The 16,902-nt window shown below is 39.2% G+C and overlaps 1 protein-coding gene across 1 annotated transcript in view; it reads right to left on the reverse strand.

Annotated features, from left to right (window-relative positions):
* VPS13A (vacuolar protein sorting 13 homolog A (S. cerevisiae)) overlaps positions 1-16,902 on the reverse strand; it is a gene marked incomplete at its 5' end in the record, with an annotated part of 218,593 nt that overhangs the window by 171,716 nt on the left and 29,975 nt on the right. Inside the window, 7 exons of the mRNA XM_015412948.1 lie at positions 2,587-2,681; positions 6,099-6,231; positions 6,790-6,852; positions 9,020-9,191; positions 9,725-9,831; positions 11,604-11,731; positions 16,101-16,158. Coding sequence (XP_015268434.1) covers positions 2,587-2,681; positions 6,099-6,231; positions 6,790-6,852; positions 9,020-9,191; positions 9,725-9,831; positions 11,604-11,731; positions 16,101-16,158 — 756 coding nt within the window. The remainder of the gene's footprint in view (positions 1-2,586; positions 2,682-6,098; positions 6,232-6,789; positions 6,853-9,019; positions 9,192-9,724; positions 9,832-11,603; positions 11,732-16,100; positions 16,159-16,902) is intronic.

The raw sequence follows: 16,902 nt of genomic DNA on the forward strand, positions 1-16,902 counted from the left end.
TTTTTCCAGAAAATATCCTACTTTAAATGTTGAGTCTATTCTATGTCTTTGCCCTTTATAAGTGAAAAGCACCCCTTCAGGTATTAACCATCTGAAAACAATTCTGTTTTCTTTCAATAGGTTGGTCAAAGTGTTGTACGGCGCCCTTCTCTCTCTCACACGCCATGGAATATCTTTTAGGAAAGTTATTTCTTCTCCTTGTATTGTCATTCGGGACTCGTTGGCTGCTTTCATTATTTTTTCTTTGAGATCTTTTCTATAGAATTTTATGTGTACCTCTCTTGGTTTCTTTGTTTTTTTTGCATACGCTGAGTTCCTTCTGAATATCGTTTCTATGCCTTCCTCTATTTCTTCTTTAGTTGCTACCTTAAGTTGTTCCGCGATGTTGTTGGCTAGGGTTTCTTTTAAGTCTTTGTCTATTGTTTCCACTATGTTCTGACACCTTATGATAAGAGATGCTTTCTCCATTTCTAAATTTATTACTGTGTCCTCTAGTCTCTCACATTTGCTTTTAATATCCTGAGCATCTAGATCCATCTCTCTTACTTTTTCTCTAACTTTCCCCTGTCTGGTGGCAAGATTAATAATTTCTTTTCTGTTTGCGTGTATTTCTTGTCTATTATTCTGTATTTGCTGTTTCAATTCATCGGTTTCATTTTTAATTTGTGTCGCTAAGTTGTATATTTTGGCACTAACCGGTTCCATTTCTCTTTTTATTAGGGTAGGTAAGTTGTCTTCAAATGCATTTTTCATGGCAAGTGCCACCGCCTGGGCCACTGCTCTATTTACACTTTCTTCTATAGTTTTATTAATTTCCTTCATCGTTGCTTGGGGTGTTGCCATATTAGTTAATCTTAGTTGTGTACTTCCCCCCCCTAATCCAGGAGATGGAATTGATGCTTTCCTGTTTGCACTACCTCCTGAAGCCATAAATTTGTATGTATAGACTTGAGGTTTCTGTTCTATTTAATAAATTTTTGTCTCTGATTTTATCTCTAGTTGCCCCTTCTTGTATGTTTTCTAAGTTCTCTTTTTGTTTCTCTTTTGTTCTCTATGTTTCTCTATGTGCCTCTTTCTTTCCTCTTCCCTCTTTCCACTATTTCTGGTCCTTTAGATATTTATCTCTTTAATGTTCATTTAATGTCTCTTTAAATGCTTAAAGCTTCTGTCTCTTTAAATGCCCTTATAATGTCTCTTTAAATACCTTTTAGATGTTTATCTCTTTAATGTCCGTTTGATGTCTCTTTAGATGTTTAAGCTTCTTAAATGTCCATTTAATGTCTCTTTAAATATTTAAAGTTTCTATCTCTTTAAATGTCCCTATAAATGTCTTTATAATGTCTCTTTAAATACTCCCACTGCCACTGCCACTTAAACCTATCCGCTGTATAATTCAGTTCCGGCTTATTTTCTGATGCTCCTCGCCCCTCCTTTCTCTCCCCGTCGCCTCAGTTATGATGTCACTCTTTTCCTCTTCTCCTCTGCACCCCGCCCTTCACTGCTTGTTTCTCGTCGCTCCGACGCTCGTCTGCTTCGATTTCAGCTGCCTTGCTCTTCTGATAATTTATTTTCATTCCCACCATTTCCCCATATTCATTAATCCGATTCATTAGTTGTACCGAGTCCATTGGATCTTCTAAGATATATACCAAATCATCAGTAAAGGCTTGTAATTTATATTTATTTCCTCTTCTTGACGTCCCTTTAATACAAGAATCTTCCCTAATAGTTCTTGTCAGCACTTCCAACATTAATATAAACAGTGGAGATATTGGACAGCCTTGTCGTGTCCCTTTTTCAATCCATATATTATCTGTCAAGTCATCATTTACTATTATTTTCGCTTTCTGCTTTGTATAGATAGCTTCAATAGCCCTTATAAAGTTAGTCCCTACTCCACCTTCCTGAGTAGATATAAATTACCTGTCTACCATTTTTCTTCTCACATTTAACATTGTGTTAACTGTGTTAACATTGACACAGAGTACTCCATCTTTCTGTGTTATACCCCTGAGGATGCCAGTCACAGCTGCTGACGGAATGCCAGGTTCTACAATGCCAAGACCACAGCCATACAGCCCGGAAAATCTACAACAACCATAACTCTTTGGTGGTCTGTCAATCAAGTGCAACTCTGTTGTTCTGATACTACTGCAATAAAATTTGGAAGCATAATTCCTTTATTCTCATGCTTTGTCAAAACAATGCTGCAGCTCCCATTTTCTTCCTCTCCTTCATCTATTGTACTGTGAGAAAAGAAGTCATTGCCAGGTTTCCTCACACTAAAAATCTTTAACATTTTCAAACAATATTTTGAATGACGCATGAAGCATGGGATGAAAATGACCTCCAATCTGTTTAGAACTATATGAAGCATGTTTGGAGTACTTCTGATTTACACCTGTGTGTATATATGGCTGATTATTTTCACAGGGAGGTGGACATACTTTCATGTTCATATCAAACTGGTTTATGGATTATTCAGGCCTGAATGACTGAGGATTACTCCACCTCCCATTGTATGGCATCAGTACACTGAATACAGTACAGTACCAAAACCAATATTATAAACCAAATCACACTCACCATTTTGGGTAGTGTAGGATCAGCAGCTGTTTCACTATAACCAATTGCTGCATAGAGTTTATCCTTCTCCTGCGGAGTCATCAGCTGTTCAAGACCTACCATATTAACCGATCAATATTAATGCAATCAATTGCAGCTGTCATAATGCTACTCATTACACAAACTACACAATTATAAATATCCAATTACTGATAAAGATAACTTTCTAAAGGCAATTTGAAGATAGTTTGTTGCTCCATAAAATTTAATTTATAGACACTGGGATGGATCCAGACTAAATCCAGATACAAAAATGGAAATTTCCTGCTTCCCCCTACCCACTGCACCCCACTGATCTCTATAAAATTCTATTTCTGGGGGGTATGGGACCCTGAAGAATATCATGAGGGGGATCTGCAGCAGGAAAAGAGAATCATAGGCTATTGCCAATTTAGTCTGGATCCAACCAACTGTAAAAAGACTGAAAAGTTGGCACCACAGAGCAAGTTGACTCAGAAGTCACTCCAGAAACTTTGCGTTTACAACCACATGTACAACAGTGGATATCAAGTATATGGAAATAAAAAATGCACATAATATGCTTAGCTTCTACTTCAAGAAAAAAGTGGGCTGAAGCAGTATTTTAGATATATACATCTAGCATGAGCATGACTCATTGCATATATTTAAGAAAAATGCTGCAAGCCTGAGGTCTCATCTGTACAGGATTTCAGACTAGCAAACAATTATGGCTAGCAAGCAATTACAGAAGAAAGTGCTATGAAAGTATTAGGGGGGGAAATCAGGAAACCCAAGAGTATCTCAGAGAACAAAATAAGCATAAGGTGTAGGTTGCCATTTCTGTTTTAGTCGTTGCTAGCCAACTGGCTGGATTGTGTAGAAGCTGGCCTGAGAAAGAGCAGTTACTTGAAATGCACAGAATATTAGATTTTCAGAATTTTTTACACATACTCTGAGATCTCCTCTTTCTAGGTGGCGCTGGGAGAGAGATTGTCTACCTAGCACCCACTAGTATGTGGAGTCCCCCAGGAGGAAATCTTCTCCCCAATGTTATTTAACATCTATATGCACCCCCTCGCCCCACTGGCATGGAGTTTCAGGTTGGGCTGTTACCAGTATGCTGATGGCATCCAGCTATATCTGTTGATGGGCGGTCGACCGGATATTGCTCCTGCAAATCTGGCCTAGGGTTTGGAGGCCATAGTGGGATGATTAAAGCAAAGTTGGCTGAGGTTGAATCCTGGTAAAACGGAGGTTCTGTGTATGGGTGGGAGGGACACAGAATTGGGATGCTGACTCCAGGCCATTGATGGTGTGCCTTTAACACTAGCACCAACAGTGAAGAGGCTGGGTGTAACAGTGGATGCATCCCTGTCAATGGAGGTCCAGGTCACAAAGGTTGCCAGACTGATGATTTCCCAGCTTCATCAGGTCAGGAAACTAGCTCCCTACCTGTCTTGCTCTGACTTAGCCACAATAATCCATGCAATGGTCACCTCCAGAATAGACTACTGTAAATTGCTCTATGTGGGCTTAAGGTTTTGGTTCTGACATTTAAGGCCCTTAATGGTCTGGGACCCACACACCTTTGGAACCGCCAGGAGGAGGAGGAGGAGGAGGAGGAGGAGGAGGAGATTGGATTTATATCCCGCCCTTCACTCGGAGTCTCAGAGCGGCTTACAAACTCCTTTCCCTTCCCCTCCCCACAACAGACACCCTGTGAGTTAGGTGGGACTGAGAGAGCTCTGACAGAAACTGCTCTTTTTCAAGAACAGCTGTGCCAGAACTATGGCTTGTCCAAGGTCATCCAGCAGGTGCAAGTGGAGGAGTGGGAATCAAACCCGGTTCCCCCAGATTAGAGTCCGTGCACTTAACCACTACACCAAACTTGCTCTCATTATACATTATATTACAGGATGTCTTACTGCTTACATAGTACAGAAGTTCAAGCAAAAGCTGTCACTCATGAGTTACACATTTTTGGTGCATCTATGAATTTATAAGAATTTCAGCTCTTCTCTTAAACCTAAACTATATGATCAACATGAGGCATGAGTACCTGCTTGAGCTATCTAATTTATTTAAAAATGTTTCTCCAGTTGAAGCCGGTTAGAACTCTTTTAAAAGACTCTGTATAAGATAAAACCGCAGAGCTGCCTAGAGGAAAGGCTACCTCGCTGCCACTTTTATTCCATCCCCCCCTCCATGCTCCAGTATTACAAAAACGTATTTGATTGTAAATTCTTTCAGACATAAACTTGCCTGTCTTGCTTAAGTTCCTCTGTAAAATGCTATACACCCACTTGATCCATATATAATTAGTGTGCTTTCTGTAACTGTTCTCACAATACTGTGATCAGAATAATGTGGGTTATTCTAAAGGAAAATTATTGTGGCTTAATGCCTAAAAATTCCTATGTTATCATGAAGGCTGAATTAGAACCTTCAAGTTTTCCCAGCCCTAATGTTATATTAAAAATGGTTGTGCATGTGGTGCAGACTACATTTTTGGTTGTCAGAGGTATGCAAGCCATTGTGCTAGTTTATGAAATTCATTCAGTCATCAAAAAGAGAAAAATCAGCTTTTTCAGATAACTTTCTTTCTTTGGGAAAGTACTCATTATAAAAGTACATGCTTTCCGTATACAAGGTTCCAGAGTGAATACCTAGCATGCCCTCCTGAAGCACCTCAGGTGGTAGATCTAAGACTTTATAGAGTTATTACAACTCAGGTTAGATAATAGTGAACTAGGTGAACCAAAGTTTGTTAAAAAGCAGTTTCTCATGTTCCTAACTTCCTAGTTCTGATCATGTCACTTTAATATGGTAGCAGAAAGAAAAATTAAGGTGCTGAAAAAACCTTTTTATTGTTATTCTTTCTTGATCCCAACGTGTTTCAACTATAGCTTTCCTCAGGGAATCTTCCTATCATACCTTGAGCACTGGAAGCTTGTGTTATGAAAGATCTCCTAAGGAAGCTATAGACAAAACATGTTGGGATCAAGAAAGAATAACAATAAAAAGCTTTCTTTCAACACCTTGATTTTTCTTTTCTGCTGCTACTGCTGGTGTGGCCCTGACTTTTTCTTCACTTTAGTATGATAACACTAACCTGCACTCAGTGAACCTCTTGAGAAATATTTTTCTGGCTGCTCATATATTTATTTCTGTAAATACACATATAAAGTTTTTTTCCATCTACACAGCAAATGTACTGAAAAAAAAACCCTGCTTCATAAAGAGTACAATATAAAGTATGCTCAACTATGACTGATATTACAAAAATTTAGATTGACAAAACTTACTACTGATTTTCTGTACCTATTAAAATTGTCTATTTTATATATGGTTGTTTCCCTTCTGTTGCATAAGGAACAGAAGAATTCCTTGAATCTGGTCAGTCACAAATAAGAGAAAATGAATTAAAATGCCCTGTTTGTTATAACATACAAGTTTTTTTCTACAAAAACTATAGTCCTGAAGTAATGCCATGCCAAAAGGCATATTTGCACCTTTTGGTTCTTGTACTTTTTCTTGGCCACCTCCGCCTCCAGCCCATCCCCACATCCAACTAAACCAGCCTTTAGACTCTTCATCATCTTGTTTCACTCCTGGCCTGAATATTCTTAATCCAGCCTTAGCTGCCTATAAAGAAAAATAACAGAACAAAATTAGTATTATTACTCTTCACTATCGAACATTAAATGTCTTAATAGAGCAGGTATGTAGAAGTGTAACAGGAACAGGAGATGCAAAGTGAAATTGGGTAAGGCTTGAAAAGTCCAGCAGAATGCTAGACTTCTGAAGGGACCAGATAGCAAACTCCCATCTAAGGAATTTAAATCTGCTGAAAAGTAGAAGAATGGCTAGCAGTGAAATGATACTGCTACCTTAGCAACACTATTTAATGCCAAACTTTTTTTAAAAAGATGAGTAAAATTAAATAATTATAAACTTGGCAAGGTTATAGACTATACAATTAGATACCTGAAAGGAGATGCCAAGATTGATACATTTTATACACTGTATTTGAAATTATTGCACTGAAGCTTGATTTTTGTTGTTATTTTGGATAAGGATTTTGTTTGTCTTTATACCTAAGCTAAGGCAAAATAAAAGTTTTAACACCAAAGAGCTCAAACTACTCATGAGTTTAAAAAAAGCAAATTCAGAACAACAGCTGCTGTGTATTAAAACATTTACCTGAACTTCTGCCTGTTGCCTTGCAAGGGTAATGTTGAATATATCCAGGGTCCTCTCCATTCCCTATAAATAAGAGGAAGTAACATACTACATGTCACAGAATTCAATTAAAGGAAAAGATAAATGCAAGGAAAAGATAAATGGAATCACAAAGGTATTCTGAGGCCCCGGTCACACGCGAGGATTTGGGCCAGGAGAGGGATGGATCAGATGCGCGGCAAATGGGCGCGATCCCACAGCAACATCTGGGAAGCGTTGCCTGCCCATCACGGATCCGTCCCTCCTGCCCAAAACCCCGCACCAAAAAAGAACCACCTACCTGGGTGGTTCATCCGGAAAGGCCGCAGCAAGTGCGGCCGTGGGATCGCCGGCGCGTCCTTTCGCCGGCGCATCCCCGGCTTCTGGCTGAACTGCGCATGTGTGAGCCACAGGGGATCCGTGGGATCCCGCCGCGGCGTCTCTAGTTTGGTGCGACTCAGATTAGCTGCACTTCTGCCGTCGTTTTTCCTGCCGTGTGGCAGGGACCTGAGAGGTAGTTTCATGTCTAACAGGCTACAAGGGGAGAATGTGCATGAGACTATGCTTGCCTGTTCCCTCAAGTAAAATTTGATAGTCACTGACTTGAGGGTGAGGGCTTGGCCTTCTAAAATGAACCTAATATGATCTGAATTAATCTCATCTGTCACTAACTACAGTATTTTTGCTACTGTTTGGTGTCTGCCGATAGAAAAAGTTGCCTACCAAATTCTGTTGAGGTAGAAAATATCTGGGAGGCTGAAAGAAAGGTGGCATTTACTCAGTGATAGTCTCCAAGCCATTTTGTGATACACTCTGACTTTTAATGCCCTGACAGAAATGTAATCTCTTTGGTAGAATAGTATTTCAGACAATTCGGAGAAGTTCAGACATAGATATCTTTAGTTTGTGACAGCGATCAAATATGTACAAATATCAGAAATCCATTTGGAGGTATGGGACTGAATTGGTGCATGTAATAGAAAGTTTTAGCTGGGTGTCATCAGCAACGGTGTTACTGAAAGCTGTGGAATTTGATGAGGTCATCCAACAACAGTGTGAAGGAAAAAGTACAGCAAGAGATCAAATATATTTGTAGGAACCCAAATAAAGTAGAGCTCTCCCTTCCCCAGTGGAAACATGGGTGATACCATAGGATAAGGAGGAAGACTGGCTGAGAGCAGAGCCAGACACCTAAGGCACTGAGAGCTAGTTGATCATTTTAGTGAGGATTTAGCTGGGTGTCATCAGCAACGGTGTTATTTTTTATTTACTGCAGTGAAAAGTAGAGAGCAGGTCACATTATAGGCAGGGTTCTGTAAGAAGAAGTAAATCTAATTAAAAGATTGAGCTCTGTGAGATGAAGAAGTGCGTAGATGTAGAACTGAAAAAGAATGCAAGGAGCACCATTATTTCCCCTCCTCAAATAGGAAGGGGTCAATGAAGAGTGAAAGCCTTTCTCAAATGAAATTGTTATTTTCACTCTGAAAGTGATACCCAAAGTGATATACCGACCCAAACTCTGATAGCCTAGAGTGTTTAAGCTTTCAGCTGGGTGAAAAAGCAGGTCCACTGTGCTCTGTTCACTCATCCTTTATTCACAGAGCACCCTCTCTTATTTCTCTGTTAATTAGAAAGAGCACATGGAATAAAATGTATTTGGTTTATCCTTCTCCAACATACAGCTAACAGATTTTGACTTCCTGCATCTCCTGAAAAGCCACCCTAACTCACCAGTTTCTTAGTTGTTGTAGATCTTCTGGGCTGTATGGCCGTGGTCTTGGCATTGTACGACCTGACGTTTTGCCAGCAGCTGTGACTAGCAACCTCAGAGGTATAACACAGAAAGATGGGAGTACTCTCTGTGTCAAGGTGAGAAGAAAAATGGTAGGCAGGTAATTTATATCTACTCAGGAAGGTGAGGTAGGGCTGAGTCATGATCTTGTAGGAGTTCCCCAGGCTGTGACATGCTAATGGAGGAGCTTTCCTGAGGAGGTTCTTTTGCATATGGATGTTTCTGTGTTATACCTCTGAGGATGCCAGTCACAGCTGCTGGAGTAACATCAGGTCCTACCAATGCCAAGATCACACCAATACAGCCCATAAAATCTACAACAACTAATGAACTCCGGCCATGAAAGCCTTCGACAACATATATTTTGTAGCCATTATTTTAACTGTCTGTGGTACAAGTTCAAAATAACTATAAACGAACCTCCAACTTCTTCAAAAGCTCCCCATCAGGTTTCTTTGTTGTTATTTTTATTTTATACAGATCTCTATAGTTCTTCATGTTGTTTCTATGGTGACGAATATGATCCCAAGACCACATATGCAGCTTGGGTTGAACATTTACTTCTAGAATGCCATATATAACATACTTCCACCTAACAGAAAAAACAAAACAAAATAAAATATTTTGGCTATTTTAATGTAAACAACAATTCCATGACTATTTATTTATTTATAGACAAATTTATACCCCGCCCTCCCTGCAAAGCAGGCTCAGGTATTGCTTACCCACCACTCCTCAATATTACTGCTTACCACTATAAATTTCTGTTACAACAAACTACCATGCAAGTACCATTTGCAGGGCTTTCCAAAATAAATGTTTTTGAAAAGCATTGTATACAAACAGTATCAATGTCTTTAAAAATACATCCTCTATGTATAAGATTCTTAAATCAATATAGAAGTACCAAGCTTTAATTTGTAATCAATGTGCTGGAAAATATCTGATAACAGAATTCATCCTAAACAGATCTACTAAGAATTGTCCCATTCTATTCAACAGCACTTGCACCCAGGGAAGTCCTCCTAGAATTGCACTGGAAATAGTTCCACAAGAATTTAGATAAAAACATTCTCCCATATCATTTTAAGTAGTAAGATTTTTAAAGACAATTCAATACATTACCATTGCTTGGCATTGTTGTGTACAGGAACATTAGGTCTATACTTCCTATACGGCAAATTTCTAGTCATCATATCAATTGACTCAAGGAGCTCCATAATACTGAAATACTACCAAAAAAAACACAACAGAAGAACTCTTACTAATCACATACAAAGAAATTAGTGCAACAGATACCAAAATCATTCTAATACTACTCTGAGCAGATTAAATATTGTAGAACTTTCATTTTATTATGCCAGTAACTGACATCCAATACTTCAAGTAAAAAGGAGAATGCCAGGGTATTTCCAGGAAAGCTTGATTCTTCAAGTCCTGAGAAACTAATGTCAAGCTCACAACTGGACAGGACAAGCTACATTCATTTCTCAGTATAAGCAAAAACTGGAAGTCCAATTTCTTTCTTACTCACTGAAGATCCACAGTAGGAGTGTATACTCAGTGCCTGGGTAAACACTGAAGATTGATGTTACAGCTGTTTATTCATTCAGCCTTATTCTGTATGGACATTTGTACTGTTATTTTGGATTAGATGTTTTGAGACTATAATATATTCTTGTTGTATAAATGCTACCTTTTTGAAGACTTTTGGTGAATCATTTTGTACACAGTTTTGTTCTTATTGCTATTCCTTACTGTGTATCTCCAGTTTGTTGTATTTTGGAAGTGCAAGATAAGAGCCAAGTGTCATACATATATTGGTGGCAACTCATCCCTAATCACCACATGACCTCTCCCAGCAGTTTTATGTAAGATGTTGAAAAGCATGGGGAACAGCACAGAATCTTTTGGGACCCTGTGGGCTTGACACCAAGGGGTGGAGCAGCAGTCCCCCAGCACCACACATTGAAACCTACCTTCAAGGTAGGGCCAAAGCTATAGCAAAACAGTACCTCTGAGTCCCAATCCCAAAAGGCAGTTCAGAAGGATACTGTGATCAATGGTATCAAAGGCTGCTGAAAGGACCAGGAAAATTAACAGTCACGCTCTCCCTCTGTACCTCCTGGCTGAAAACTGGTTTTTAGACTGGTTATTTCAATGTCATTTCAATGTATTTATTGTTTTTAATGTTTGAATGGGGAAAAATTATGATATCTTATATAAGGTGTCTTATTTCTATTGTTATCCACCTTAGGTCCTGAGATATCATGCGAAAATGGGAATAACTGTAGTGGTGTAGTGGTTAAGTGCGCGGACTCTAATCTGGGAGAACCAGGTTTGATTCCCCACTCCTCCACTTGCACCTGGCTGGATGACCTTGGGCAAGCCATAGTTCTGATAAGAGCTGTTCTTGAAAAAGAGCAGTTTCTGTCAAGAGCTCTCTCAGCCCCACCTACCTCACAGGGTGTCTATTGTGGGGAGGGGAAGGGAAAGGAGTTTGTAAGCCGCTCTGAGACACCTTTGGGTTGTGAAGGGTGGGGTATAAATCCAATCTCTTCTTCTTCTTCTTCTTCGTAAATAAATAATAATCTAGTGCTCTCAGGAAGACTCACTCCCCATTTTAAAAAATGGAGAGTGTGAAGAAAATCCCAGTAATTTCCCTAGGCAGGACGTGTTTTTCTCTTTCTTTGTATCAGCTTCTAACAACAAATTGTTAGGAAAGCAAGTCTCTGGAGAGACATAATACAGATTTCCTAATTAAATCAAAAATAATGATAAACAGGAAAGAAAAAGAAAACTGAGGTCCTTGCTAATAAATTTTGAGGCTGAAAAGCAGGGACTTATGTGTCTGGCAGACAAATTTCCTCCAGAAAACTATTCCATTGATGACTGAAACCTGTGGCCCAACAGCAGGAAAAGTGGTAGCCAGTCAACCTTCAGAAAAGCTTATAAAATAAACAGTTTCTGAATATCTGTAACATTTATACCTATAGAAAGTTACCTGTGGTTTATTAAGTTCTATGATTATATCCTGAAGATTTACATCTAGATCTAGTTTTGGTGCAGAAAAGTCAACATCGGATCGTGGATTCATACGGAGCTTGGTTTTAGCTGAAATTGGACGGAATACTAGAAAAGAGAATTTTAGACTACATTATCCAAAAAACGTCAATTGTTTTTCTCAATATTTTGTGGGAAAATAACAGAATAGAACACCTCAACTAGCGGAGTCTGCAGCACCCTGCCTCCCCATTGTGACTTCAATTCCACAGACAATGTTTGCAATCTCATCTTTCGTAGGAGAAGGAAGGATTCCCCACCACTCAGCAGACTGCAGGCTTAGTCTTAGTTACTGTCTGTCCAGTCATAGACAGAGTTGTGCTGTGTGTGGACTACTTTAACAGCACTCTGAAGGGTAACATGGTTCTGCCATGGTCCCTTCAGGACTGAAGCTGGGAGGCTGCATCTGATGCACTCTTATAAAAGGGCAAAACATCTAAGCCACAATCATCCTAGCTGGAGCCTGCTAGCTGTTACTAAACAGAAGCAGAGTCATACAGTACATGGGTGTGGATATGCACTAGGGAGGCATGTCTTCAATCTCACTCAGCAAGGAAGCTCAGTGATATCACCTTGGGAATATCACTTCAAACCAACTACTCTGCTGTTTGTAGTTTGTTGCAATGATAAAAAGGGATAACCTCATCTAGGCCACATACAGCACAACTGTACTCAGTAACTTGGATCAGAATGAGAAATATGTGAAAAAGATAACTAGCAAATCCTCATGTTCTTTTATCTGTCTTTTATAGGGAAACCCCTATTTCTATTTTGTAGAAAGGAGTACCAGTAGAAAACAGGGAAGGTCCCTCTTCCTAAGGATACCACTTTGATGCTATCGAACAAAGAATATTCTCCCGCATTAGGGGAACTGTCATTCTGTTAAACTGTCAAGCTGTTTAAACTGTAATCATCTGTGCAACATCAGGCTGTAAGCCAGAAACTCAGCATTAAATCAAACACACAGCTATCCACAGTTTTTAAAAAATCTGTTTTAAATGTGTACTTGCTGTTTACTCATTTGCTAGTCAAGATAAAGCATCAACCCTCAAGTGATACTGGATTTCTATGACTGGAACTCCTAGTGTTCTCAATGGATTCTAAAAAGCAGATGTGGGTAGCCTCATGAAATGGACTGAAGATGTAATACTGAGGGAGGAAAGAAAAACTCTTTCTCGTCCCTCTCCCCTAGTTCATTTTTTTATCCCATTTCTGGGCTGATTAAGGCCCTGCTAGAAAGAAAAAGACAGGTATATTCAATTACCTTTTATTGGCATACAATATTAGAAGCATTTACCAATAATAAAATCCAAAAGAAATTATAAAATAGATAGTCGTGGCTATGTTAGGCATAACTCAAGTTGTCACAAGCTAGATTTGACCATACAAAAGATGCCTGAATCATAAAATAAATTGGCATTCTAAACTTTTAGTTTTTAGACTTATAAATTAAGAATCATTAATATGATCAGGGTCACTCTTCCGTTTTATAAAACCATGGAGAAACTTAGCGGCCAGTTCAATGATCTCCAGATCTCTTGAAGCAAGGAGAAATTGTACCTTGATTCTATCCGATTGGCCTGCTACCAACCTAAGAGGGGCTTCTATAAATTCCACTCAAATGTCATTTAACAATTTACAGTGTAAGAGTACGTGCTCAACAGTTTCTATTTCTCTTCTATTACATCCACAGAACCTGACTGAATAAGGAATTTGCTTATATCTCCCCTCAAGAATAGCAGAGGGGAGAACATTAAGACGGGCCAACAGATAAGCTCTACACATTTGCGGTGAAGTCAGGCAGAAAAAGTAATATGGTAGAGCACCAGAAAGGGGATAGGCCCACCTTACTGAGGAGCACCTTCCGGAGGCAAGGGCTCTGAGCTCTTGCAACTATATCAATAAGCCTCTGTTTAAGCAGAGTAAAGACCTCAAGCTCTGACCGGATGACAAGGTCACTCAGGTTAAAACCAATAGAAGTGATTTTCTTTTCAATAGCCATAAGCCACGCAGAGGATTGAGGTATATGTATTGGGATACAGTAGTTAGAGGAGTGCTTTCAATGGGAGATACAGTGTGGTGAGTGTTATGGATCACCGTGTCTTAGCAAGGGAGGATTAGTCCTCATCACAGGAAGAGGACAACGTATCCCCAAACCCTGCCTTGGCAGATTCTTTCCATGAGACCAGGGTCTCAGGGTCTTCCCAAAGGGACCCTGAGCCAACAGGGCCCTCAGGCCTAGAGGCCCCAGCATGGATCTGCTCTTTTTTGCAGTTCAAATTTTTTTTTATTTTTAACATTTATATACACAAACATTTCATCTGTTCCGGTTACATATAATTCAGAGTCATTCATCTCTTGTTTTTTCTTTACAAGTTGGGGTTATTAATTTTCTGTCAAGTTTTCTATCCACATATATACTTTTTCCCATCTCTTTTCATGTACCTTTTCATTTTTATTTTGTATCATTAGACTTAAGTTATCCATTCTAGCTAGTTCCAATAATTTATGTATTAATTCATCCCTTGTAGGTATAACTTCAGCTTTCCATTTTTGAGCTATTAGCAGTCTAGCTGCTGTTATAATGTAGCTTAATACATATGCATCTTGTTTATTATATTCTGTCGGTATCATATTTAGCAGATAAATTTCGGGTTTTAACGCTAGATTTTTCCCCAGGCTTTCTTGAATAACCTTTCTAACTATCCTCCAGAAGCTTTGAATTTTATCACATTCCCACCACATATGATAGAAAGTCCCCTTACACTCTTTACATTTCCAGCACCAATTTGGATATCCCTCATAGCATTTCGCTAACTTATCTGGAGCCCAGTGCCATCTATGAAACATTTTATAAACATTCTCTTTGTATGCTACCGCTCTCATATATTTAACTAACTTCCATATACCAGTCCATTTTTCTTCTTCTAATTCCTTCCCTATGTCTTTCATCCAGGTGATCATTACAGATTTAATTTCTTCATCCTGTTCGTAATCCTTTAACAGGAATCTATATAGTTTCTGTATTAGCTCTTGACCAGACCCACCATGGTCTCCTAAAACACCACAGGAGCAGAAGGGACAAAGGGCTAGGGCTGAGACATGGACTAGGTGCAGGAGTGTGCGCCTGGCAGCCTGCAGGCTCCCCTCTGCTAAGAAAATGCTGGAAGAAACTGACAAGTCATCATAGGATCTGGGCAGCACCAGTATTTCTCATGAGTAGAGGCACTGAGTCAGCTTGTAGGGAAGAGCCTAACGTGGGAAACAGCAACACCTGTAGGAATTCTCTATATAAGCCTGCAGAGAGATTGCAGCCAGTGTGGGGTCAACTTGTCTGCAGTCTTGCTGTTTAATCCATAAGTTGCCTGAGCTGTTTTGTATCTGTTCATGTTACCTGACCCTCCGACTGCTTTTGATTCTGCTTCTGGAATATGTAACCTGACCCCAGACAGAGACCTTGAGCTGTCTTCTGATTTTGCCTTTGACTGTGTTAATGGACCCTTGGACTTTTGGACTGTTACCTGGGAACCCCTGCTGTCAGACCCTGTGCAACTGGGACCTGCCTCCCACTTGGTGACCAGGACATTGAGGGAAGGAACCCACCTCTGTTCTCAGTACCACAGCCTAAATCCATATAACCCCACACTCCCACTGCTTATTTAGGGCCAAAATATACATTAGGTTCCAGTTATGGAGATCAGCCATGATGTGTAGTTCAACTCAATGTTTCTAATTGCACATGTTTATTTCAGCACACCGTTCAGCACACATATTGTAGTCTAAAATTATTTAATGAGCTAAAAGTTTACAGCAGCTTGCTTTTTGCTTTTGTTATGACATACCTTTCCTTTCCACGTCCAATAAAAGCTCTACAACAATGCATTGACATACTGTACGGTACATTGGTAAATTTTTAGAAAACCACAAGTAGAAATAGAAAAATGGCACAAATTTTACATAAGAAACCACATGGTTTCAGATAGAGGAAAAGATTTTTACAGCACCATTTACACCAGTTGCTAAAAGCTACCTAATGCATATTTGTCTCCTCTCCTACATTTTATCCTCACAAAAACCCTGTGAGGAACATTAGGCTGAGAGGATATACAAGCCCGAAGTCACCCAATAGAGTGGGGATTCAAACTTGGGTCTCCCAGATACTAATCCTACACCATACTAACTGCCAAGGAGAAAGGTTCCAGTCTAGCCTTCGCCTTGACAAACTAGTTTTCTGTCTGTAGGAGTCTTTCTTCATGAGGGAAATACTGCACCATCTGAGTTCCCATGTGTAGTATGAAGAAATACAATCTAGATACAGGTTTACCACCTCATCTGCTGTCTGCAAGATCTAGGCCTTAGTTATGGCAAGGAGAAAGGGTTGTTGTTTTTTGTCATGTTTCAAGAGTCTGCATTTGAGAAAAAGTAATCTATAGCTTACCAAAATCATAGCCTTCTGGAATCACATTAGTGCCCGCAACTCCATGCTTTAAGTTATCCTTTTAGGGGGAAAAAGGTTTTGTTTTCTTAGAAAATAAAGCTTTAAAACTACATATTAACTTACAGAACTTATACATTAGAGAAAGAAAGAGATGGTAAAATGAAGCAATGTTTTTAAACTGGTCATCTTTCACCATTAATAGTTTTATAATGATATATTAATACAGAATGAGCTACAGAAAAGGCTGACGGAGACCAACTCACAAGTATAACAATAAAGTAAATGTACAAAAAACTCAAGTATAGATCCAGCCTATGCAGTCAATTCCCAGATTCTCTCTCTGATAGTAACTATCCTGTTTGGGCCCATGGGTGTCTAAATTTATATGCATATGCCCTGTATGATGCGGACCAGGATTACTATTGTTAACACCATTGTTTACTTTATTTGTTACATACCTAGGTTGGCATAACTGAAAAGGATAACATAATAAAAGTAAGAAAATGGGGCCAATGAATGATCCAGCAAAAGTGGCTTAAAAAATAAACAGCTCTGAGCATCTTTTCAAAGATGAAAGTTTGTACACATAGTTCTAAGTAATGTGGATTTCTTGACAAGGAGGTTCCCTGCAACTTCCCAAGCTACTCTTAGGAGACGACATAGTCATCTGCACAAGAAGAAATAGACACATGCTTTGACAGTCAATTTTTTATAGTGGCTTTCTGCCTGTGTATAAATATGAATAGTTCAGAACTACACATCTCAGTCCATTGAGAATCTCACGTATAATTCTGAACATGGC

This window comes from Gekko japonicus, unplaced genomic scaffold (assembly GCF_001447785.1).
Source record: "Gekko japonicus isolate JY-2015 unplaced genomic scaffold, Gekko_japonicus_V1.1 scaffold1971, whole genome shotgun sequence".
NCBI classification, from domain to species: domain Eukaryota; kingdom Metazoa; phylum Chordata; class Lepidosauria; order Squamata; family Gekkonidae; genus Gekko; species Gekko japonicus.